The sequence below is a fragment of the Marmota monax genome, unplaced genomic scaffold (genome assembly GCF_021218885.2).
Source record: "Marmota monax isolate L192 unplaced genomic scaffold, Marmota_monax_Labrador192_F-V1.1 WCK01_AAM20220418_F8-fsc00038, whole genome shotgun sequence".
Taxonomy (NCBI): Eukaryota; Metazoa; Chordata; class Mammalia; order Rodentia; family Sciuridae; genus Marmota; species Marmota monax.
Window position 1 is genome coordinate 4,319,908 of NW_026692498.1, and position 25,351 is coordinate 4,345,258.

Consider the following 25,351-nt stretch of genomic DNA (forward strand, 5'->3'; position numbering starts at 1 on the left):
GTGTTCTCATTTGAACCTAAATAAATCCATAAAGATTGTTTCTCTACAGAAAGTGACACTTTCTGTTACTGGAGGGTGGGGTCCAGCGTGGGAGCCTGGGGGTGGGGAGCTGCGATTCCGTGCACAGCAGGCCCAGCTGGAGCGGACGCCCTTGCTCTCGCCGCTCCCCGGTGGGGAGTGGGGAGTGTCGGGGCCACAGTCCCACGTCCACGGCTTGGGCTTCCCATTGGCCGCTGAGAGCCCCTGCCAGGCCTGCTGCTCCTGTGTGGCTGTCTCAAGCTGATCCTCCGCCCTGGGGCTTATTTGGCTGGGTGTTGGGTTTGTGACCAATGTGCATCCCAGACAGCCGGAGTGGGCTGTTCCCGTGACTCCAAGTGGACACGTCCAACCTGGAGAAGGACCCTGGTTTGAGCATGTGCCCAGCTTCAAGGAGCCCACGGGCCGGGCCGCTGCTCCTCCTGGCAGTGGCTGCCATCAGCACCCAGCCTCGGGAAGTGGTTTCTCTAAAAGCAGAACCTGGGGGAATTCTTTCCTGTGAAAGAGGAAAAGAAAGTGTCGCTCACTGCTCCTCCTCTCTGCAGGCCTCAACCTAAGCTTGGTGCCCTGGTTCACCTGGGGGCGGGGAGGGACAAACTTTTGTTTAGGCTATTTAAATAGTAACACCTGGTGCTTGTCGCCTGCCCAAGGCCCTGGGTTCAAAACCCCAGCATCTCAAAAACAAAACTGTGGCACTGTCTTTGGCCTTGGGGTCCCAGAGGGGCGGCTGCTCTGGGTAAGGGACCTCGCCCCGTGTTCATCGTGGGAGCCTTGGTCCATTCGTGCCGCCCGGTGGTGACTGTGAAGTGTAAGGCTTCCTCCCGGAGTGGAGACCCCCACGGGCAGGCGCACCCCGGCCGGTCGGCCAGGCACCCTCCATGCCGGCTGCGGGTCGCGGCCAGTCGTCCCCTTCATCCGCGGGCGCGTGCCTCCCAGCCGCTGCTCTACCCTGTGGTGAGCGTCGGTTCCTGGCCTGCCCGGCGCCCTGCCACTTCTTCTTTTTCTTCCTTTTTTAAAAAATTAATAATCTTTTTTGGAGCAGTTTTGGGGTTGCAGAGAAGTTGAAAGCAAAGCGCAGAGCTTTGCACCCATGCCCACCCCGGCCGCGTCGTCGCCGCTAACTGCAGTCCACAGATGGCCTCGGGGCCGTCGTGGCACCGGGAGCTCGTCCAGGCCCTCCGCTCTCGGCCCCCGCCCTGGCCCCCCTCCCTGCCTGCCCTGGCCACCGCGGCTCTTCACCGTGTCTGCGGTGGGACTGCAGAGCGCAGCCTCTCAGGGGGGCTCCTTCCACCCGGCCACCCGCGTGGAGGCTCCCGCAGGCCATTTCGGGGCTCCCGGGCGCCTCCCTTTTTATCCTGGAAAAACACCTCGTTGTCTGGACGCGCCACTTGTCCACTGGGGACATCGCCGTGGCTTCTGGGCTTTGGCAACTGCGAGTTAAGCTGCTGTAGTTAGGGAGCCATGGCCGGAGCCCGGGGTTGCGCGAGCCCAGCTGCTGGGGTCAGCGGGTTCAGCTCGCGGGCACCGGGCACAGGGCGGACCCGCCCCAGCGCACAGCCAGCACGAGGCAGGCCCAGCCAATGAGAGCGCGTCTCCCCTCCAGCCACACTGATTGGCTCAGGGACGACCACGTGATCTGCGCTGGACCAATGAGAGTTTGGCCTGGGGATTGCTAGCCAGGCGGAGCAGAGCTGGAGCTGCCTGGGGGAGAAGCGTGCCCAGGGGAGGCCATGTCACCACCACTGTGATCAAGATAAGGAACAGTACCCAAGCTTCTGCTGCCTCTCTATGGTAGAGCCTTCCCTCTCAGCCCCCTGGGAAGCACTAGTTCTGTCCTGTCCCTGTGGCCCTGCCCTTTCCAGAATGTCATGGGAATGGACTCAGCACACAGCCCTCGATCCTGGCTTTGTTCACTTAGCATGATGTGCTTGAAGGTCACCTGTGTTCTCCATTCCTTTTTCTGGCTGAGTAGTATTCCTCTGAATGGATGTGCCACAGTGTTTTCATCCGTTCTCCAGCTGAGAGACATGGGGTTGAGAAGAGGATGAACAAAGCTGCCCATCTACAATCATGTTCAGATTTTGCGTGCAACTGAGTTCATGAATCTCCATAATCCAAGGAGGTGTGAGGACTTCCTGTCAAGGCATCTGGGCCCTGGAGGGTCTCTCCTTGGCCTTACTTACTTGGCATTGTCTCCTGAACTCAGGCATAGTCTGGGATGGAGAAGACGCTGCCAACCTGCCACACCTGTGTGAAGAAAGGGCAAAGAGGACTTCTCCCGTCCTTCCTCTGCCCAGTGAGCCTCTATCCAGTGGGGGGGGGGGCACATGTTGTTAAAATACGGAAAGATTAAATGAAGCTAGTTAACGTATTTATTACTTTTTCTATATATCTAAACATCTTACCGCACCTGCCCCATAAGTGTCTATACAATTGTGACTTGTCAATACAAAATACTGTGCGGAGGAAGAGAGACCGAAGTTCCCAGTGGACCCAGGATGGGGGCAGTAATGACCGTGGTAATAGGACACGGTGAGCTCACTCTTCAGTGAGACCTGCTGTGGCTCCAACACCCACATCTGACCTTCATCTCGCCTCAGTGATGGTCCGTAAAGGAGTAACTGCAAAGAGCCCTGAAGCCTGTGTTCCTGCGCTGGGCTAATGAAGGGTCACACTTTCGTTCTGTCCATGACCCACAATCGGCCCCAGCCCCTGGCCAAAGTCTACAGCAGGGGGCCACCCGGGGCCCTGCCTGCTGGCCGTTGCTCTCGTAGCTGGACGCCCTGGGGAGCGGCCGGCCAGAGCCCGGGGAGACGAACAGTAACCAGCAAACAGTCAGGAATCCAGGAGAGCAGGACGGCTTGGGTGGCGGTCAGTGCCCTGCAGAAAGAACAGGGGGACGGAGGCAGGTGGCTGCGGCCGGCAGGGTGGGTGCCGCGTGCCCAGCAACAAAGCCTCCCCCAGGAGGACGCTGGACAGCGAGGAAGCGACTCCAGGAGACCCGCGGTGCAGGGCGGGGAGACGGAGCAGAGGGGCAAAGGCCCTGGGGAGGGCACTCGCTGGCCCTGGGGTGCAGGTGGACAGGACAGCAGGGCCATGGGACAGCGGGCGATGGCAGGCAGCACCCAAGCTGCGCTGGCTCTCTGTACTTCGGGGAGGGACTGTTTCCGTGGGATAAGTGTCCGGTTCTTTGGAAGGTGGTCTTCTGCGGCTTTGGCTCGCCACCAGCTCAGCGGGACAGCAGTGCTGGCCGGGACAGCGCCGTGGGCTTCGCAGGGGTCATCTCGCGGGGCTGGCCGAGGACTTGCGCCACATCCTCGCTGGCAGCCAGTTCTCTGGGCTGAATCGGGGTCCTGTCAGTGGTGTGGGGCCGGGCCTTCCTGCTGAGTCACTGGCAGGCCTGCGCCTGGCCGCAGGACATTTTTGAGATTCCAGGGCTGGCTCCGCGGGCAGGCTTCGGCCTCTGCAGGTTGGCCTCACCCGGCCCAGAGTCACAGCCTTGTGGGCCGCGGGGTCCCTGGGAGCCGAGTCCTGGGAACTGAGGCCGGAGGCAGGGGAGGGTGGCCAAGTGGTCAGCGCCCTCCTTCAGCCGGACACGGCCGCGGGGCTCGAGGGCCAGGACTGTCAGCTAGACTGAGGCCGAGGGGCCTGGGCCTGCATGTGCTTTTGAATTTCACAGAGGAACAGCGGGGACAGACCTGGGCGTGGCAGCTCAGTGGCGTGGTTTAAAATGGAAAATGGACAAACGAGAATCGGATTTGAAAAGACGTTTCCTGCCCGCGCCCCCCAACCCCGGTTTTCCTGCCCAGAGACAGCAGTCACCAGCTCCGGGAGCATCCACAGGGGACACTTGATGCCTCCACGACCCAGAGGCCCGTGTCCACAGGGAGCACACATGGGACGGAGCGCACACGCATGTGGCTCCGTTACCTCAGAGGAAACACATCTTCGCCTTGGACAAAGGACGTCCTCGGGAGTAGCTTCTTGAAGTGGTGCCCATCTTGGTGACCAAGGCGGGAGGCCCTGGGGAGTCACGTGTGGCCAGGAAGCTGGTGTGTGGTGAACTTTTCTGAAACCCTCAGTGACCCCAAAGGTGGGCAGCGTCCCTCTCCATTCTTTGGACTGAAGCTCCCTTCAAGGAGGGGCTGGGCTTCTGCCCTGTGGTCCGGAGGACCTGGCCCCTCTGGGCCTCAGTGTCCAAGCTGAGGGACTAAAGTGAGCCCTCAGGCTGCTGGGGGCCTGGACAGAGACGGCACAGTCTAGAGACGGGGACAGCAGTGTCCTCTGGGAGCTGGTGCTCAGGGGCACACGCTGAAGATCCCATCACCGACCGAGCCCTGGGAGCCACCCAGACGTGCAGGGGCATCACAGAGTGTAGACCTGAGGGTCTAGCTGGACCTCAGCCTGCTATGCACTTCAAAGGAGCTTTCTCGGGGATCTGTGGCCAGCCTGTCGTGGACACTGGATGTTAAGTGAGGGACAGGATGAAGCCCTTGGCTTGGGAGGGGCATCCGACTGTCTCTGGTCTAACGGGACTTGAGTCCTGACCCCTCCCGTCAGACACAAACGCCCCGCCAGGACCGAGTCCCTGGAAGCACAGAGCGCATGCGGCCCCAGGCCCTGCGTTCTGAGTGGTGGCACCGCCCTACGACGCTTTCATAAACTCACCGAAGCCTGGAAGACGTCCCGGGTCCCTCTGATCTGAGAAACGCTGCTGCCCGGACCTCCATAGCCTCCTAGATCCTCGCCGGCCTCCTCCGGGCCTGAGGAAGGCCTGCGCACATGAGGGGCCTGAGCAGGTGCCCGCTGACCAGACGGTGCCCCCCACGAGCCCTGCATGTGGCCCAGAGGTGTGCCCAGGACCCAGCACCACCAGCCAGCGGGGTGGCCTGAAGGGTGGGCAGATCTGGGGCTGAACCCCAAAGAGGAGTCTGCTGGCTGTCCTTCACGCCTGTCGGTGAAGACTGTGAGGGTCTGTCGGTGCCAGAGCTGCAGGCTGCAGGGCGGGCCTGAGGGGCCAGGCGGGGCCGGCACAGCTAGGACACTGGTCCTGCTGGAGACCCTGTAGCTCGGGCGGTCGAGGCACCTGGAGGAGGAGCCTCAGTCTCCTGCTTGTGGAAGGGGCCAGCGAACTGTGCACCTTATAAAGGCTGATTTTTTTTGGTCCCAGGGATTGAACCCAGAAGAGCCAGGGGGGCCAGACGAAGACCCCAGACTGGCGCCGGCTCCCAGGACCAGTGTGTGCAATAGAAGGCGGTGCGGGTCTCGCTGTCCTTCGGAACTTTCCAGAAAGTGAAACAACAGGTAAAACACGTGGAAATGGCATTCTTCGAACCCCGTGTCCAGCGCATTCCACAAGCAGACACCGTCGCCGTCACTGGGCCCTCTCTTGTGCCCCTTTCTCCTCGGGTCTTCAAAACTTGGGGTGAGTTCTGTCCCTCGGGCACCTCTCAGGTGCTTGGGTGATGCTACGGTGCCTTCCCCTTCTTGTCCCAGCGAGGAGCAGAGGGTGGCCGCTCGAGGCCGCCGTGAGCAAGATCCCCGCCCTCCCCGTCCCTCCCGGGCAGAAGAGGGCGGCCTGGGAGGGAGCCGGCAGGGCCCTCCCTGGGAGGGTCCCCGGGGGCCTGCCGCCGTCAGCCAGGTGCTGGGTGCAGCCCCGTCCCCCAGCCACACAGTAGCCTGGCCGTTGTTCCCCTTGCTACCTGACAGTGACCCTCACCTGGGCTGCCTGGGCCCTTCCTGCCGATGGCCAGCCTGGATTTGCAGGTGTCCTTGGGGACACCACTTGACTGACACAAATGTGTGTCCAGGTGGTCCCTTGTGAAAGTACTGCTGTGTGTCTGGGAGTGCTCCGCTTTCCCCAGTGTCCCCAATGCCCCCAGTGTCCCCGCCGCCCCCTTCTCTTAGACCCCAGCTCTGAAGTTCACAGGGATGGGAGGGGCTTCAACTGCCTCCCGTGGGGAACACGGGAGTGACTGAGAGGACATTTTGCCTGGGGCTGAAAGGGGCAGTGTCCCCAGGGAAGGAGTGACTGCTTCAGGTTTAAGGAAGTCCCATTGCCGCCCACAGGGACGGGCTTCTCTGTCACCTGCCACAGCTGGGCTCCTTCTCCTCAGCTGATACAGCCCAAGCCCAGGGGAAGGAGTGCTGGGAGCAAGATAAAGGGGTCCACTCAGAACCCAGACTCCCGGGGCCTGCGTGGGTGAAACCGACCCCTGTTCTTACTGAAAAGCAAGGCCATAAAATGGGACTTGCTCCAGCAAAACCCCCGTGATCCAGGAGGAAATGAAGCTGTGACATGGAGTTCACTTCATCCCTGATCTGAAAGGGAGTCTGGGGAAATGCTAATCCTGAACTTTTCTGCACCCTTCCTGCCTCTGGGCTCAGCTGATTCCTCTGCACAATTGAGCCGGGGGAGCGGCCCACGGAACAAGCCCCCCTTTTCTTGATTAGCGGAAAAGTGTGGCTATTTAAAAAGACGCCTCACGTAATTTTTTTCCTTTTTAGCATTTCCGAGCTGGGGTAGGGGTGGGGCCGGCTCAGCTGGGCACCTACTTGGAGAGCGTGCATCTGGGCGGGCGGGAGCCTGGGCCTCCTTCTGCATTTTCGGATGAGAGAGGCCACCCTATGTCCACTTCCTGGGGTCCTCTCCTTCCTGGGCCCACCCAGCAGGCGGCACGCTGGTCCCTGGGTGAGAAGCTGTGCTGACCGGGCAAGGGGGCCCCAGCTCCCTGCTGACCGTCCTTGGAAGCCTTGTCCACCCGGGGCTGCTGTCGGTGGGCCCGGGCCATTTGCTTTCAGGAAGGGTCTCCCCAGCCTGAAGGTCTGGGGGCGCCCAGTGTGCGCCAAGCAGTGACGAGGTGGACGCCCCTGGGAGTGACCGCTGTGTGCTCTGAAGCCTGACGGGCACCACTTCTTGTCTTCTTCCCCGAGTGACACCAGGCCTTCCAGGGACCCTCTGCTGCCACCAGGGAGTGGCCCTGATGGAGGGCCACACACACCACACGGGGAGGCAGGGCTGGCCACAGAGCCCCCCCCCCAGCCAGTCCTTCCGGGCAGGTGGCCGGCACCTGGGCCTTGTCTGGAGAAGGCACTGGCCGCCTCCGGGTCTCAGGCCCTGCTGGGCTGCGGGAGAGGCCTGGGCCCGGGGATGGGCAGCCCTCACCAGGTCAGCTGACGCGATGCCATGGGAGGCCAGTGTCCAGCCTGGCCCCGACCCCAGCTGTCCCGAGGCACAGGAGAGTGGACTGGGCACAGCGGGGGCAGAGGCATTTCTGGGCTTGGGCTTGGACTTTCATGTGGGAGCAGAGGGGGAGCCCAGGCCACTGTGGGCCACGGCCAAGCACAGGGGGGCCCAGTCCAGTCAGTGGGCCCCAGTGCCACCCTGTGCAGGAGGGCCTGAGGCTGGGAGGGACAGGGGTGTCCGTGAGTTGCCGGGGGGGGGGGGGCGGCACAGTGGGTGGGTCAGACCCAGTTTCTGCACCTACACGGTCCAGAGCATCGTCCTGGCCCAGGGCTGTCTCGGGTGTGCCCCGAGAGGGAGTCCTGTCCCGGGGTCCGTGGCTCAGCGGTCAGGCTGGGCCTACAGGAGATGTTGGGGCAGGTGCAGGTGGACCGTCCCGGCAGCTGGGTGGCCCCTGCAGACTGGAGACTGGATGAGCCTGGAAACAGAACGCCCTCAGGGTCTCGTGCAAGAGGTCAGCTGACCCTCGGATCTTTCAACCTTTGTCTACGTCCAGGCCCCGGAGCCTTGGGTCAGCCTGTGAGAGGCAGATGAGTTTCTGCCTTTTCCAGACCAGGAAAGCGAGGCTCAGAGACGTTGCTTCACTTATCTGAGGACCCACAGAGGACCTGGACAGCCAGAGGCCGACTGGGTCTCTGATATAACACTGGGTGGGAGGGGGGTCTTAAATTCAGGCCCCTCCTCTGCTTTTGGACCCGAAGCTTGTACTTAGAGACTTAGGAGGGGCCCAGAGTGCCTCCCGTCACCCCCTGCTACACGGCCTTCATGGGGCAGGCTCAAGTGACCACCCGGGAGGCTGTGGGTGGGGGCAGGGGTGTGGAACAGCATCCCCCTAACCAGGGTGCTCTGTTGACCATCGGCCAGTGACCGCAGCCCCCAGTAAGCGCCTCACCCCGGGCCAGGCAGCCAAGGGACCGAGTGCAGAGCCAGGGCGGGGGCAGGACGGTCACATACATGGTGTTTCTGGCCCGGCCCAGGGGCCTCAGAAGCCAGCAGGACTGACAGAGGAGGCTGCAGGATTGGGGGGCCCAGGCCCCTGGGGGAGGCAGGAGGAGGCTGGGACCTGCCCGTGGCCCAGAGCCCCCGTCGGACTTGGCTACAGGTTCTGGGGACAGTGGGGGGTACAGGGTGAGCGGCCCTGAGTGAGTCCAAGGTTGAGGGAACCCAGGGAGACCTGGTGGCACCGAACGACCCAGAAGGCCCAGGCCACAGGCTGGACTGGAGACCCCGCCCCGCAGCGGCCCCTTGCCCGACCCTCGGTGACCTTGCAGGGCTCTGGGGTTGCCCAGAGGACAGGGAGGCTGGGGCTGGTCAGGGCCTTTGGAGCTTGGGAACCGGGCAGAGCTGGGCTCTACCCATGGTGCACCCGGGAGTGACTTGTCACCTCCCTGGGCCTCGGTCTCCCCTCTGTGCCTGCCTCGTGGGTGGCTGGAGAGAGAGAGGTCCAGACCTCTGACCCCTGACCCCGGCCAGTGCTGCTCCCCCAGGACTCAGTGATCAGTCCCTGGAGAGGCCGTGCACACCGTCGGGGGCCTGGCCTCCAGTCACAGCAAGTGGAAGGTCCTCGAGTCCAAAAAAGAGGGTGCCATGCGCCGCCTCCCATAGCCCAGCCTGGAGCCTGGGCACGGGAGTGGGCGAGCCCGGACCCCAGGCCCAGCCTCCCTCCCTCCGTCGCCCTCTCCTTGGCCCCCAGCTTCCTCCCCTGGCCTCCAGCCCCCGGCTTCCCTTCCTTGTAGGCCAAAGGAGCCTCTCTGTGCGTTTCTATTTCTGCACCTTCCGCTTCCTGGCAGTGGCCGGCTGCTGCAGAAAGTTCTGGAATCCACAGGCCCAGCTGGCCCCAGGCAGGATGTGGGGCCTGGGTTTCCTCCCCCCAGCAGCACAGGGCCTGCCAGGGGCCCCTACCCAGGGAGTCGGGGAGGCCTGTGGCCAGTAGGAGATGGCAGAGAGAAGGCGTGGCCAGCCACCCAGGTCCCCGGGGGTGAGGTCCCGGGGGTGTGCCGCACCCTGAGGCCGGCAGGAAGGGCCGCTCCTTTCAGTTATTAGCCATCAGCTCCGAGATATAGTCACACCCAGGGATAAACAAACTCGCACCCTGTGCTTTGGCCGTGGCCTTGGCCATGGTCAGGGCCGGGGTTGCCCGAGTCTCGCAGCCGAGGAACACAGGATTCAAACAGGCGTTGGGACGCAGGGAAGGAGCTGCCTGCCACCTTCTTGGAAAATCGGGTGTGTGAGAGACGGACGGGGCAGAGCAGAGCAGGTGGCCCAGAGTCGGGCTCCAGGGCGTGTTTTCCAAGGCTCAGGGTCTGGCATTTGGGCGGGGTCCTTGCAACACCTCCGGCCCTGGTAAATGGCGCAGGTGCTGGGAAGGACCCTGGGCTGCGTCACAGCAGGTGGGCCTCGCCCCTGCACCGGCGGGGAGGGCGCCTGGGCAGGTCCTAGCACGGGGCTCTGGGTACGGGTCTGGAAGCTTGGTGGGTGGATCCCCCAGGGAAGCCCCTCTGCCACACGCAGGGTCACGGAGCTCAGCAGGAGCCGCTGCCTTTATTTAAAGTGTTTCCTCTTGAAGGGGCCATAGTAGTAGCACAGTGCACAACACCCAGGAAGTACTGGACGGCCGAGTAAGGAAATCCAGCGCAGCCGAAGCTCTGCACACAGGTCACCGGTCCACCTGGCGGTCCAGCTGTGGGCCTCGCTGTTAACGGGGTAGACAGGCCGCTTCCCTCAGCGGAGGCCGCATGCAGGCCCGGCGCTGTGCGGGTCCTTCTGAAGGTCACCCTGCAAGTACTGGCAGAGGTGCCTGGGCCTGTGGAGACTGGTCAGGTGGGAACAAGCCCGGCCTGGCCCTGGGGGAGCCGGGACTCCAGCCGCGGCAGTGGGTAAAGTCCAAGCTTCTTCTCTCCAGAGCAAAGGTGGGCTGGCCAGGCCCCGATGGCTACATCAGAAGGGAGCAAGGGAGTGTGGGACCACCTCCCCGGGACGCAGCAGTGGGGACTGTGAGCGGCCGAACGCCGGCAAGGTGGACCCCGGCCACCCGTGCTACATCCAACATGGCCAAGTGGACTGACCCAGGAATGCAAAGGTGTTTCCACATAGAAAATCAGCCGTGTAGTGGCATGAGGTGGGAGAGAGAGCCCACGTGGTCAGCTGGGTGGGTGTGGGAAAGGCATCTAACAAAACCCAACGCCTCTCATGATAAGGACTCCAAGAAACTAAAGATCGTGGGAAGTGGCTCAAGATGACAGCTAATGTCGTGTTAATGTGGAAAGACCCGAGCTGTTCCACCAGACAGGGAGCAACACAGGAGGCTCTCTCAACAGTGCTGGTCATGGGGGGCGTGTGGGGCTCAGGACGCCTGGCCAGAGCTGCTGAGGAAGGGAGAGGGAGGGAGGGAGGGAGAGAAAGGGAGGGAGGGAGGGAGAGAGGGAGAGGGAGGGAGAGAGGGAGGGAGGGAGAGAGAGGGAGGGAGGGAGGGAGAGAGGGAGGGAGGGAGAGAGAGGGAGGGAGGGAGAGAGGGAGGGAGGGAGGGAGAGGGAGGGAGAGAGAGAGGAAGGGAAGGAGAAAGAGGGAGAGGAAGGGAGGGAGAGGGAGGGAAAGAGAGGAAGAGGGAGGGAGGGAGAGAGGGAGGGAGGGAGGGAGAGGGACAGAGGGAGGGAGGGAGAGAGGGAGGGAGGGAGGGAGAGGGACAGAGGGAGGGAGGGAGAGAGGGAGGGAGGGAGGGAGAGGGACAGAGGGAGGGAGGGAGAGAGGGAGGGAGGGAGAGAGGGAGAAGGAGGGAGGGAGAAGGAGAGAAGGAGGGAGGGAGAGAGACGCCTTCCAAATTGGAAGGAAAGTGGTAGAAAATTAAAAAAAAAAAACCCTACCTATTCACAGACGTCATGGTCCTGTGTATAGAGAATTCCAGAGAATTCATAAGAAAGGTGGATGCTTTCACAGACCCGCTGGCCACACCAGCACCCAGCACCAGTTGTTTCCGGGTTTGGGGGTGCACCTCAGTGGTGGCCCCCCCACATACCCAAGGCCTTGGGTTAAATTCCTAGCACCCCCACCCCTGCCAAATTCTGTGTGTTTCTACACTCTAGTGATGGCTGATCTGAAAAGGAAATTTAAAAAGGTTTAAAATACCATTTAAAAGAATCAAAGAGTAAATCTGCCCAAGGGGCTGAGGGTGTATATCCTGAAAGCTGCGACACTCGGCTGACAGGGACGAGGCTCTCGGTGAATGGAAGGACACCCCGTGTCCACGGTGGGAGACCCACCTTGGCGCCAATGCTGACTGCCGTGTCCTAGGGGACCACACACCTCCACTGGCGCCCCAAGAGCCCTTTGCACAAAATGGAAAAGCCCAGCCTCAAATTTATATGGGGTTCAAGGGACCCAAACAACAACAACAACAACAAACAACAAACACTTGAAAATCAATCGATTCAGAGAACACCCAGTTTCCGGGCCAGGACTGACCACAATCCTAGAGCGATGGGAACCGCGGGCCCGGCCTGCAGAGGACACGGAGACGGAGGGGGGGAAGCCCGGGAGCCCACCCTCGCACCTGTGGCCAGGGATTCTGTTTTACTCTTTGTCAGTTGCAGGTGGACACAATAGCTGTGCCCCTGGGCCCCAGCCCCAGCCCCGGCCAGTTGATGGCGAGACCACGCAGCGGGTCAGAACAGTCTCTTCAACAAATGGTGCTGAGAACACTGATTTCCATGTAAAAAGGGATAAATGTGGATCCTTATACAAAACCTAACTCATAAGGGGTCCAAGACCTGAACTCAGAGCTTTAGAAGAAGACGTTGGGGAGAATCTCCATGAACACACACATCTCATGTTCCCATGCACAGGACGCCGAGGCCCAGCGACGGAGGAGAGAAGGTCCAGGGTATATGAAGACCTGTGCGGTTCCATAGAAAGCAACGCAATCAAAACCAAGAGACAGGAACAGAGGTTTCCTTAAAGGAAACACAATCGGCCACGGTGCCCTCAGAAGGTGCCTGCGACCCTGGCCACCGGGAGATGCAAGTCAGAGCCACAGGAGTAAGTGGGATGGAGACGGCTGGTGGCCGGGCTGGAGAGGGACATGCTTGCTTGGTGGGGACAGAGGGTCCATTCGGGAAGGTGCTGCTGCTGACGGGGCTCAACAGTGTGATGGCGGAGGCCCGGGGACTGTGCGCTGATAAATGGTCAAATAATAAGGTTTCACGTGTGTTTAACGTGACTGAGAAGGCAAGAGAATTGCTAACTGGCGGGAAAAGTCGAAGTCAAGGGGCGGCCGCTGGCCGGCTTCCCGGCTCACCTCCCGCCCTTCCACCTGCTGGCCTACTGTCCCTGGAGTTGAAATGACGGAAGTGACTGTCGCTCCAGGTGACCGATCCCCGGAGGCTCTGAGACAGCACAGCCGTCCCCAGGCCTCACGGCTCCTGCTGTTGGGCACTTGGCACAAGCTTCACTGAGACATGTGACACACAGAGAATCGGGCCGCAGAGAGGACAGCTAGAAGGAGCAGCCAGCCAGCACCTGCCCAGAAGCCCGGTGTCCCCTCCGGTCACTGCTGCCCTGGGGGAGCCGCCAGCTTTGCCCCATAGAGCAGTTTGCTGCTTTGAGCTGGACACCTGCGGATGGGCAGGCCTCCTCACTGCCAGGTGGGGAGCCTCGCCATGTCCACGCTCGCACGGCAGCCCTGGGGGGAGGCTGCACCCCGGCAGGCCCCGGCAGCCTGGCTCTCAGCCCTCTGCCCTGGGGCAGGGCTCAGGCACTGCGGCCAGCGGCGTGGGAGCGTCCCTGCTGCCTTAGGCTAACCCACGCTCCGTGTTGCTGGCCTCTTCTGTTTAGCCCCTGTGGTGGGGCCAGCTCCCCCGCACACCATCCTTGCCGCAGCAGGAAAGGGCCCCGGAGCCCTGAGCACCCCAGCCAGGCGACTCCCAGTGCCCATGTCCTGGGCGACATCTTGTACCCAAAGGCCATGTGTCCCAAAGGCTGGGTCACCAGCCTGTGGCACTGTTAGGCGGTGGGCTTAGTGGAAGGAGCTCAGGTCATGGAGCTGTGCCCTGGAGGGTGCTGGGACGGGCCTCCTCTCTCCCTGCTCCCGCCGTGGTGCGCGGCCTCACCACAGGCCCAAGGCAACCGCCACGGGACGGCGGGCCGAGACCTCCGAAATGAACGCGCCTTTCTTCTTCAGGTGGCTGTCTCAGGTATTTTGTTGCAGCTACAGAAAACCAACCCCCCACCAGACGGAGGTGACGGTGTGCAGAGGGCTCAGCCCCAGCAGCTGCAGGCCCCAGGAGCCCAGGCCAGTTCTCCCCTCCTGGGCCCGTGCCGCCTCCCCCGCCTCTCAGGGACGCCAGACCGCTTTGTCCACTGCAAAGGCCAGCAAGCATGACCTGTTGTCCCCTTCCAGGTGCCTTGGTGGGCGGGCTGTGGGTGGGGTGGGGCCAGGGGACCAGCGGTGTCCCTGGGCGCTGGCTCCCTGGGTCCCTGGCTCTGAGTTTCCCACGTGACCCCCTCTCTGTCCCTCCTTTCTTGGAATCTCTTTCTCTGACTTGGTGGGTTGGGGGCACGTCTCACTGCCCCCTTCCCTGCATGGGGGGTCCCAGGAGGCACCACCCCCCACGGGGGGCCACCCCCATCTCGGCCGCGGCCCCAGCACCTGCTTTAGGAGCCCACGCGCCCTGGGCCCTTCTGCCCGCTGGGAGCCCCCCGCCCAGCAGCTCTGGGTGGGGGCAGGAGAGGTCACCTGGCCGCAGTCCCTGTGCCTCCACAAGGACCACCCCCACAGGTGCCAGGGCCGTGCCAGCCTGGAGAGAGCACCCTGCGTTCTGGAAATTAACCCAGGAAGGACGTTAGTGCTCGTGTGTCCGCCACCCTCTGTGCCAGGCCTGTGCCCACAGCTTCTCACGTGAGCAAGGGTGATCTTCATGGGGACCTGCAAGGGACCTGCCACTGTCACCCTCGGTTTAAAAGCAAGAGAGTGAGGCGGAGGGAGTGAGGTGAAGGGGCCAGCCTTGAGCCACACACGGGTCCTGTCGCCCCCTCCCCGCCGTCTTGCCTGGACCTGGAGTGGGGCCGCATCTCCACTGTGGTTGGAGGGTCAAGGGAGGCAGAATGGGCAGGACAGGGCAGCTGGGGAGCAGGGTACCTGGCAGTGGGCACCACAGGGCAGAGGCCAGAGGCAAAGGGGTCGGCTCTGGGGGGAGCTGAAGGCCCTCGGTGGGCTCCACGACCCTTGGGCAGGTCTGGGGCTGGGAGGGCTGGGTGGGCTGTGCCACTGCTGGCCCTTCTGCTGCTGCCCGGGGGAGCTACTCATCATATCATGGGGAACTAGAATGTTCTTAGGTTCTGAGTTCCCTCTCCGCATGAAAATATGGAAAATTCCTCTCGTATTCCCCAGACAGACACGTCCCTGCCAACCCCTCTGTCTCCGGGAGCCCAGGGGTACAGATCTTGCTGGAGCTGCTACTGACCCACCCTTTCATCCTCCTCTGCCCTCTGGTCATCTGCTGTCCCCACACAGCCAGCCACCCACCACCTGCCCATCCACCCATCCATCCATCCATATCTACCTGCATCCACCCATCCACCCACCCCTCCTCCACCCATTCAATCCCCCATCCACCCATCAGTCCATCTACCCGTCCATCATCCACCCACCCTATGCACACATCCACGCATCCACCCGGCACCCATCCATTCACACATCCACCACCCATTCAACCACCCACCTCCCATCCACCCACCCACCCATACTCATCCATCTGCCCACCCCTCCAACGATCCATCTATCCTTCCATCCACTTGTTCACCCACCCATCCACCCTCTTCCGCCCACCCATCCTCCTGTCTCCCACCCTCTCGACACCCACCCCTCACACTCCCCACCCACCCCATACCCACCCTGTCCTTTCACTGTCTGCTCACTGGTGTGTCAGTGCGATTTGTGTCACTATAACAAAATGCCAAGGGTCATTAGGTTAAGTTTGTAACTTTATTTAGTGGATAGTCCAGGTTCAAGGGGAGGCACAGGCATGGTCTGGGCTTCTCCTGGTGGGTGGCATCCCGACAGCTGGGGCACGTGTGGGAGGAAGGGACACACCCGAGCCAGCGTCAGGAGCCGTTCAGGGGTCCCAGGAGAGCCCTCGCAATCCCCCAGGGGCCTACAGACCCCCACCAGGAAGGGTCCTTCAAGGTCCCCCACCTCTCATGTTGCCACTGGGCACCAGGCTTCGTGCACCAGAGCCCTGAGTGGACAGGCCACACCCGAGTCAGAGTGACCTGAGCCTGGTTGCAGCTCACGCCAGGCACACCCATGCGTCCCCACAGACACCCACGCCTGTGAGCAAGTGCAGCGGGTTCCCAGGTCGCATCTTCCGCGAACACACTCCTGGTCCCAGACGTGCAGTCACCAGAGCGCTGGCAGGTGCCCCGTGCGTTAGCTCTGACCCACGCTGTGGGGGTGACCAAGGTGCCCGGCCTGCGGCATCAGCCCACGGGTGCACGGGCAGCGTGTGTGAACCCTCGCGAGCCGACACGGACACCTGGGCTCACACCCGCAGCCACAGGCCCCCTGGTGCCTGAGCAGCCCTGCGGGGAGAGTCCCCGCGTCCCTCGGCTGGCCGAATGGAACCCACTTAACAGCTGTTGAGGAAAGCCCGGCCAGAGTCGGCCCCACACAGGCTCTGCACCTCGGCTGCCTGGGGACCAGACCAGGCCGGGCTCAGGGACGCCCGGCAGAGGACAGGGAGGGGACACCGTCACTGTAGTGCCAGCCTGCCAGGCCCTCCGCGGGCCTGGCCATGGGCAGGGCACCTGGGCCCCCGCCCAGCCGCCTCTCTGGCTTCCTTTTGTCCCGTCTGCGGCCTCCGCCCTGCCCCGCTGTGGCCCTGGAGTGGCAGCCCAGCTTCCCGTGCCCACTGCACACGGGCTGCTCCTCAGGCTCTGCAGACCCCCTGGGCCACCTCACACCCACCACCAGCACTGAGGACAGCAAGGGGTCCCCAGCCTGCCGGCCAGCCTGGCTGTCCTCAGGGGACTCGCTGCCTGCCCAGCACCACCTCTCCTCCTGCCGGCCCCTCCTGCACCCTCCTGGGGACTCCACCTCTGCTCAGAGCCAGCAGGGGACACTGGCTGAAGCCTCCCAGACCGGCTGGTTCTCTAGTGCACACCTGGGGGCTTCCCCGGGTGGCCACCTCCACAGCCATCGCTGGCCCAGAGGACAGGCACATACATGACACCGTGGAAAGAGGGAGGCTGGAGCCCTTCCGATGCCCGTGGTTAGTCTGCCAGGGCTTCCTTCAGATGGCACAGAGGGACGCGCCCTCCTCCAGGCCCACGTGTCCCCACAGGGTCAAGCCTGTCCCTCCCACCAACCCTGGTCCTTCTGGTCTTGAATGAGGCACCTTGTCACTCTCTGTGGCCAGTGCTGGGGACACTAACTTGAGTGGTTGGGTTTGATTCCTGGGAGCCGCGGGGGCAGGTGCCCTCATTCACCAGGGGCTCTGAGAGGTCTCCGGCTGCCCCTGGAGGACACCTGCCCAGGGCCCAGGGGCCTGGACCGGGGTCTGGCTTGGCCCTCAGTGACCTGGGCTGTCCCTGTGCAGGGCAGAGGGGCCTGAAGGGTGTGGGTGCAGGATTCAGTGCCTGCTCCCAGGGCCCCGTGCCCAGGGGGCAAACCGTGGTCATCTGAAGCACAGAGCAGGGGATGGACCCAGTGGGAGCCGCCTGGACGCTGCTCCTTCCCACAGCACCCCTCCCCCGCCCGCTGACCTCCCAGGCCCCTGGGGGAGGGAGCAGAAACCTCCTCTTTCCCAGGCTCGAGGAGGGGCGGGCCCTGTGGTGTGGGAGGCTGCCCGAGTCCCTTCTTTCCCTAGACTGAGCCAGGGGGCTTCAGGAAGGGCTGACCGGGCAGGGCTCATCTCCTCTTAGCACGCCCTGAAGCAGGAAGAGGAGCACAGAGAGGTGCGTAATGCACCAGGGTCACACAGCACAGGACGGGACCGAATCTGTCCTTCCTCCCAGGTGCTGGAGGCCCGTCTTCTCCACCTCGTATGTATCCATCTTTCCATCATAATGAGCTGTTTTTCTTTTAAATTCAAGTTCCATTTACATGCAGTGAAACGCCGGTTCTGATGTGAAGGCTCATGACTTCCTACCTGGGTCCACACAGGACATTTCCATCACCTGGACAGTTCCCTGGTGCCCTCCTAGTGAATCACCATAGGGTCACATGGTGGCTCTTGGGCTTTGCATACGTGGACTAAATGGTGTCTCCTCCTTGGTTCTGGCTTCTTCTGTTGAGCACGCTATTTCAAGGCTCGTGGCTGCTGTGTGTACCGTGCACTGTCCCTTTTTTTCCACTGAGTAATATTCCATGGCGTGGATCTACCGTCTGCCTGCTGGTGGACGTGAGGGCACGTCCAGTGGGGTGGGGTGAATGTGGTTTCTGTGAACTTCCAGGCACGAGGCAGCTCTCTGTGGACATCTGGGCTTGTTTCCAGTGGGCAGTGGTTTGCTGGGCTCTAGGGGAGACCGAGACTTAGCCTATGAGAAGCTGTGAAGCCTTTAGAAATGGCTGTGGAAAATGTCGAAGCAGGGAGGAGGGGGTAGACTCTGGTGGCCACCCTGCACATCCCCGAGCCATCTGGGGTGCTCCCTAGTGTGGCAGGACGGTCTCTGCAGAGGGGGTCTTGCCGGGCAGACCTTCTCCAGGGAGCCCCCAGCCTTCCGGGGACCCCAGCCTGGGCCACTGACTTCCTGGGCTGAGGGCCTCTGGAGAGGTCACCCGCTCTGGGAAGGCCAAGGGGCGGTGTCCAGTGGACCCCACCTGGGACCAAATAGGAGGTGATGTGGGCCCCTCCCCCACCGTGACTCCTCCTGGTGGCCCGGAGGCCAGGGGCGGCCTCGCCTCCCCGCCCTACCTCAGCCTCCTGCTCTCTGTCCCTGCGCTGCCACTTGCGGGTCCCGGCAGCCAGTTCTGCAGGCAGCTCTGGGATGCAGCTGCTGGTGGTGTTGGGGGGGGGGTGCGTGTGCAAATGCACACTCAAGCCAGACCATTTCCTGAGCCCCTGCAAGGGTCCCGCGTCAGCTCCTGCAGGGCACCGGCCTGTCCCCCAGCCAGTGGCACATCTCAGCCCCTGACGGGCTCTGGGTTCACCTGGTGCCAGGGTTTTGCAGCCCATTAGAAGCAGTGTAAGGCCAGGTGCGGTGGCCCATGCCTATGATCCCAGCGGCTGGGGAGGCTGAGGCAGGAGGATCTCCAGTTCAAAGCTGGCCTCAGCTCCAGCAAGATGCTAAGTGACACAGCAAGCCCCTGTCGGGGGCTGGGGCTGGGCTCCGTGGCTGAGTGACCTTGAGTTCAATCCCCCCCCCAAAAAAAGAAGCGGTATAAGGAGGGACCAGAGTTGCTCCTGCAGAGCCCCCTCCTCAGGGCCGCCGTCCTCACTGGGTCTCCACTCGGGAGTCGGTGGCTCAGGTTTTGCAGATTCATAAATGGGGCTGCTGGGGCCCCGCACGAAGCCTCCCTCGTGATGCTTTGTGTGGCCCCCGACCCCAGCCGCGGAGCCGGGACCCCAGCTCACAACAATGCCCGCCCGGCCTGGGTGGCACCGCGCGGTCCCACTTGAAAAGGGCTTTCGCGGGGGCTGCCTTTTAAGAGGGGAACAATTGGCAGGAGGCCTGGCGCTTATTCATGCAGAAGAGCAATGAACAGCCCCTGCCGTCCGTGTCAGGGTGGGCAGTGCCCAGAGCAAGGGGCCCGCGCGGGGCGGCGGGAAGCCCGTCGCTAGGAGACGGCTCCCAGGCATCTCCCCGCGGCCCCTCGGGGCTCCCTCCAACCCTGGCCCAGCCCTGGCCTGGCCCCGCTCTGTCCCGGCTCGGTCCCACGTATGTGTCGGCCACCTAGCGTCTCTGCTGTGCACTGAGACCTGAGTGACGAGCACCCTCTCTGGGCCTCCGTTATTGGGCCACGTGGGACATTCCCAGCATCCCTTGCTGCTTTGAGATGGAGCCCACTGATGCTTGGGCCCCTCGGGTTTCCTCAGCAGGTGTCCCCCAGCCCCAGGACCCCAGAGCAGGAGCCAACCAGGCAGGCCCAGTTCGTGGCCGTCACACACCCACCTCCGACTCCTGACCGCTTTTGATGCTGACCCTGCATCCACCCTGCCCCGTCTAGCGGGAGGCAAGGCCGTGCTCTTATGCTGGTGGCATGCTCTAGCCCACACAGGGTCCCTTGGGCTGCCGGGACCCTCACCCCTCTCTGGGGACCTCAGAGCACTGGTGGCCAGAACGTGCCTTGGTGGACCCTGGATGGGCCACCTCCTCTCTGTCCACCCTCAATCTGGGTTGTGTACCTGCCCCGGCAAATGCCAAGTCCCCATGGTCCCCCCACCATCCTCTTATCCGACCCTGCGGCCCCTTCCCCTTCACGCCAGCCCCATGGGCCTGGCCACTGGCTATCTTGTCCCTCTGTGGTGTCCAGGTACAAGGGTGACAGGAATCAGCAGGACTCCTGCTCCTGGCCACCCGGCCTTGGAGGGAGAAGGGCCCACTGCCATCCTGAAGGGGAGGAGAGGAGTCAAGTCCCGGGGCCCAGGGCTGCGGGTCACCTGCACTGCCTGGTTCTCTTGTGGGGCAGAAGAGCAAGAGGCCAGGCCAGCACTTCCCCCGGCCTCGGGTTCCCCATCGGAAGGGTCCTGTCACATCTGCAGTCCCTGGGCTCACTCTGGGGGGTTCTGGCCCACCCACCCCTGCCTGGCGCACTGAGGAAGCACTGACTGGCCGCGTGGAACTGAACCAGTGGAGATCTGGAGGCGGCTGTGCAGAACAGAGGTGAGTCCCTCCTGGCGGAGTGTGTTCGGACCAGCTCCAAGGAAGCGGTCACAGGTTCTCAGGACGTCTGGGAACACTGCTGACCCCCGCCCAGGTTGACAATCCAACATGGTGTGCATGAGATTGAAACAAGGCCAGCAGCGGTCCAGGCCCGGGGCTGCCCAGGGCATTTCACCAGCGTCTACGCCCTGAGCCACCACCCCTTCTCTACGTGGTGGAGACACACCCAGCCGCCCGGCACTCTTCAGTGACTTCCAATCCTGTCCAGGGACTTTGGTGGCTTGTGACAGGCCACGGCAGAAGTATTGACTCCAAGGAATTGGCCAACCTTGATGGATGGCCTTGTTGACCACGCAGCCTTGGGCAAGCGTCACCTTAGAGGAGACGCTAAGGTGGGGTGAGCTTGGGAGTGCGTCACCCTGCAGCCACCCAGCGCCAACGCGGAAAACTGAGGACAGATTCTTCCAGTGTCCAAGAATCATTACCCAATCCATCACCCAGTTCTTTCTTAGCCGAGAATCTGACCCGGTCTTGAGCAGTGAGCAGGGGCTGACGCTGGGCTTTTGTTGGTTTATATTTAGGTGTTACCCGTCAAGGGAAATGTAAAGCCCGGCCACCGAGCCACCTGCTCACGGGCCACAAAGCGAGCAGCGAGGATCCCAGTAGCCACCTGGGGCTGAGTGACTGTGGCACACTCACTGAGGTCCTGCAGTGGCACCTGTCACACACGTTACTGGGGTCCTAGGTCAACCTGGGTCCCTGTCAACGCCCCGGAGCCTGAGCCCCTGCGGCTGCCCTCGGTGTCTGCCAGGTGCTGACCTTGTACTTTGTCGAGAGAGCTTGGCTGCTTTTGCCCTCTGAAGCATCCCGTGTATGTGTCCAGCCAGAGGGACATGGCCAGGGAAACGTGGGAGTGAGGCCAAGCCTGCCCCAGGAAGAGGGCAGCACCCTGTCCCCTCCCCGTGTGTCCAGCCCTGCTTTGTCCCAGGCTCTGGGGCTCCGAGTAGCCCCCGCTGCAGCCCTGGGGACCTCCAGCCACGCTTCCCGACGAGGAACCTGGACCCTGGTGCACAGCCACTGACGGGGATCCCCATGTTTAAGTGCAGAGCATCGTGATCAGGGCCCGCCTCGGGTGACGCCGCTCACTCCCTCAGCCCTCATTCCCAAGGCCCCTGAGGCCCACCCTGTGCCAGGAGCTGGGCCCAGCGCTCGGGCTGCATCCTCACGCCCATCCCCTACGTCCGTCCAGGCGGCCCCAGGACTGAAGCCCTCAAGATGAAGTAGGGACACTCCCCAGGCTGGAAGAGAGGCACACACAAAGGTCCTGGGGCACAAGAGCACCCCTGAGCCCTTGTGACCCATCTGAGGAAGACAGGACTGCGGTGGTGGCAGGTCCGACGGGAGGCGGGAGCTGCTCTTTCCTGGCGATACAGGGGCAGCTAGAGGCCGCGAGGAGGGAGAAGATGCTGGGAGAAGGCGGGGAGGCAGAGCTCGGGTGGCCAGCCCTGTTCTGTTGGAGGTGACAGTGGTCTGATGGGAAAGAGGAGAGAGACCACCGTCAGCAGGTCATGGAGCAGAGAGGGACCAGAGTGGGGATGAGGAGTGGGTCCCAGGTGGCAGAGAAGAGCCAGGGTGGGGCTGGGTGGCAGAAGCAGCCGCCCAGACTCCTTGGAGCCAGCTGGAGGCTGCTTGGGCGGCGGGTGGGGGTGGAGCCCAGGTGTGGAGGCCGGCGGGTGGGGGTGAGGAGGCCTCGGGCAGGGTGGGGTCCACCCTCCCCAGGTGCCCGAGGTTCCGGGCACCAGCGTGGGCTCCTCCCAGCGCCTGCTCCCTGAGCTTCCAGGGAGAGAAGGAGGGCAGCCCGCGGTGGCCAGCCAAGCTGCCTGGGCCTCCCCAGCGCCTCCCGCAATTCCTCAGGCTCTGGATCGTCCCCGGCCACACACAGGCCCTTCCTGTGGCTGGCCACTCCCGAGAGGAGCCCCGCCCCTTTGTCCACCACACCCCACGTGGCTGCAGCAACTCGCCACAGGGAGGGGCAGGGCCAGGGCCTGAGCGTCCAGGGCCATGCCTGACCCCGGGCAGAGGCCAACTCGGGTGCCTCCTCCTCCCATTCACAGCCGGGGCAGGGAAGCTGGGGGTGCCCCGTGCCCAGGGTGTCGTTTCTGGCTCCCAGGTAGGGTGGGCGGGCACCAGGCCCGGGCGTGCAGGGCCTGCCTTTCCAAGGGACCTGCCCATCTCAGGCTGGCCAGGGCCGTACGGAAGCTCCTCCTCGCCCTGGAAGCCAGGCTCCACCTTCCAGTGTGTCCCGGGCCTGCCTGTACCCAACGAGCACTGCTCGGCTGCCCCTCCTGCCAGGGTGGCAGAGCTGCCCAAAGCCCCTCTGTCCCCTTGAAGTCCCCGGTCCATTCCAGAACACAGGAAGTGCACGGATAAAGGACAGGACAGAAGGGGACAGTCAAGCCTCTCCTGGTGGAAATGGTGCCAGTTTTAGCTCCAACAAAAGGGCATCTCTGTGCCACGGTGACAGAAAACTAAAGCCACCAGGCCAAGCAGAAGGCTCCAAAATGTGTCTGAGTGAGCCCGCTCCCCAGACTCTGTGCAGGGCTGCTGGACAAAGAGGCCCGGACAGGAGGACCTCAGGAGGCCCGGCTGCAGCAGGAGCTCAGACTCGAGCCCAGTAGTGCAGCTCCCGGCTCCGAGGCCTGGGAGGAGAACCGCGTGCGGCTGCGCCTCAGTCCCCCTGCAGGCTGGGATCCCGGGAGTCCCCACTGTGGGCACCGTCATGTCTCCTTGGAGAAGTGACTCTGGGAGCCCCTCACCGGGGGACGCACCCAGGTAGGCTTGAGCCGAGTGCCCGCCCGCCTGCCACAGGTGCTCGAGAGCTGACCCAAGCACCCACTCCCTGTGCCCCGAGTGTCCCCAGGGCCCTTCGGAGGTAAAACCCACCAGCCGACCCTAGAGCCACCAAGGCTGGCTGGGCCAGAACAGGGTCTGTCCTGCTAATCCACATGGAACCAGGGGAAGAGCCCGGGCCCCTGTCCTTTGTCTGTCCCCCGACCCTCCCGCCACCCCTCCTTGTGTTCCCTTCCCGGCCAGCTGCCCCCAGGCCCCAGCCCCCAGCTCCACCCTGAGGTTCCTGGGACCCAGGCAGCTGCAGCCTCTTAGGGGCTTGGCAGTTATGGACCCCAGTCTGCAGACCGGTCGGAGTCCTTCGCCGCAGCCACAGGGGGCCCTGTACCTCTCCTCTTGGCCCTGGGGGGGGGGTCTCTGGCTGGACTTGCTGGCCGGCCATCCCAGCCCGCCGTCTCCCTCACGCAGCGCCTCACCTCTCTCAGCACCACAGTGAGTGTCCTCTGTGCCCAGTTCTGGGCTCTCCTGGGGTGAGTCCTGGGGGCGAGGAGGGCGGCAGCACTTCCTGCCGGATGCTCCCCAGCTCCCTCGGGGGCCACCCCCAGGGGCTTCTGGATTCACCACTACTTTTTGGAGTGAGGGAATCTGGTGGTGGTTTGGGGTGGCGATATTTACAGCAACCCCAAGCCAAACACCCAAGGCCCCTCTGTCCCCTGGGGCAATGGCTAGCGCTGAGACCCTGAGGCCCCAAGCCTGCTGGTCACCAGCTCCAGATTCCAAGATGGCAGCCAGGTGTCCGCGGCCCTGGCACGGCCGTCCCTCTCTGGGTGGTTCTCTGGGAATCTGAAGTTTGGTGCCGACAGGCCAGGGCAGGCTGTGGCCAGAATCTCTGGCGGTGACCGGCCACTGGGGCAAGTGGCTGCCCAAGGTCTCCTGCTCCTCCTGGTGACCCTGGATCCTGCTGGGGGGAGCCAGCTCATTCTCCAGGGTCAGAGAAGGCCACTGGAGAGCCAAGGAGGTCACAGGCTGGGAAGACGCTGGGACTGTGTCCAGTGGTGTCCAGCCTTCCCAGGCCTGGTTCCCAGTGAGTGGCCACTTGGAGCCAGCCCAGGGCAGGACCGAGGCCAAAGCCGGTGGCCTTGTCTGCCAGGCTGAGTGCGGTCTGCTCCCCTGGCTCACCGAGGTGGGTCCCCACACAGCCCTGGGCTCCAGGCAGAGCCCCCAGGGCCCTCTGTGGGTGCTGGAAGGACACCGCCTGGGCAGGGGGAGTGTCTCTGGATCTCTGGGTCCAGACAGACAGGGCCAGGACAGAGGCCCCAAACAGGGCCACCTCCACAGCGAATGGCCGCAGCCTATTTGCAGGGAGCTGCCCAGACATCCTTGGCCACAAGGAAGCCACCCAGACAGATGGTCTCACCCAGTGGAGCAGAGTGGACCTCCTCAGCAGCCCACACGGTGCCTGCCCAGCACAGGCCCTGCCCCACGAGGCCACAGAGGGTGGAGAGAGAGCCAGGGGCAGGGAGGCGGGCCCACCATGTCCACTGTGTGGCCAGGCTGAGTGGTCAGGGATGGGGAGGGGGATGGGTGTCCAGGCAGGTTGCAAGGCCCCTGGCCCAGGAAGGCGAGGGCCTTCCCCACTCAGCCTCACCTCTGGAGCTGGGCCCGGGAGGAGAGGAACAGCTGGAGTTTGTGGTGACAGTGACCATGGCACCCTGACTCAGCAAGGCCCGATGGTGACTCCACGCTGGGGCTGGGGAGACGGGCCCCACCAGTCTCCATGGACGAGGCGGGACACGGGGTCCCCGGCCCCATCTCCCCCCTGCAGTGCCCTTGCTGGGTGGCCCTTCCAGGAGTGCTGTGTCTGGAGTTCCAGTGACCCTCTGTGTCCTTAAGAAGGACAGAGCCTTGCATGAAGTTAGAAGGAATCCTGCTTCCTGAGTGCCCAGTCTGTGCTGCTCAGAGTCTCCTCCTTCTGTTTCTTCACCACCCCAGCACCCAGCACCCAGCACCCCAGCACGCAGCACCCAGCACCCAGCACGCAGCACCCAGCACCCAGCACCCAGCTTCGCCTGCATCATCCCAGCACCCCAGCACATGGACCATTTAAACATATCCAGCAGATCCTTGCTCAAGGGCTTCTCTTCACATGAGGGAAACGGAATCCCACGTGTGGCCCTGAGGCCCCACATCAGCCCAGTCCCGATGCCGGCAGGTCAGGTGGGGAGCACGGAGCCGGCCCAGAGGGCCAAGGCCGCAGATGAGGCCCCATGTGGGGTGGGCTGAACGCGGTTCGAGACACCGCGTCCTGAACCCCAGGCCCTGGACTGTGGTCTCCAGGGTAAAGAGACCCCGCAGATGAGCCAGCCCGGGGAGCTGGAGGTGGGAGGGGTCCTGGGTTACCTGTGCCCATGT

The 25,351-nt window shown here is 63.2% G+C and overlaps 1 protein-coding gene and 1 long non-coding RNA gene across 3 annotated transcripts; one reads left to right on the plus strand and one right to left on the minus strand.

Moving 5' to 3' along the window:
* The first annotated feature begins 10,038 nt into the window (after window positions 1-10,038).
* On the plus strand, window positions 10,039-14,434 carry LOC124092979 (uncharacterized). 2 transcript variants are annotated; one of them, XR_006851806.2, is made up of 4 exons: window positions 10,039-10,358; window positions 12,118-12,310; window positions 12,638-12,915; window positions 13,452-14,434. It is a non-coding gene; the product is annotated as an uncharacterized LOC124092979 (long non-coding RNA). The 2 variants fall into 2 exon arrangements; XR_006851805.2 differs by lacking the exon at window positions 10,039-10,358 and having other exon boundaries at window positions 11,111-12,310.
* Window positions 14,435-15,240: 806 nt separating this feature from the next.
* LOC124092685 (uncharacterized) lies at window positions 15,241-24,645 on the minus strand. The gene is made up of 3 exons (XM_046444499.1): window positions 24,588-24,645; window positions 23,416-24,351; window positions 15,241-21,622 (listed from the first exon to the last, which is right to left on the minus strand). The coding sequence occupies exons 1-3, from the start codon at window positions 24,643-24,645 to the stop codon at window positions 21,363-21,365; spliced, it is 1,254 nt and encodes a 417-aa protein (XP_046300455.1). The 3' UTR covers window positions 15,241-21,362.
* Window positions 24,646-25,351: the final 706 nt, after the last annotated feature.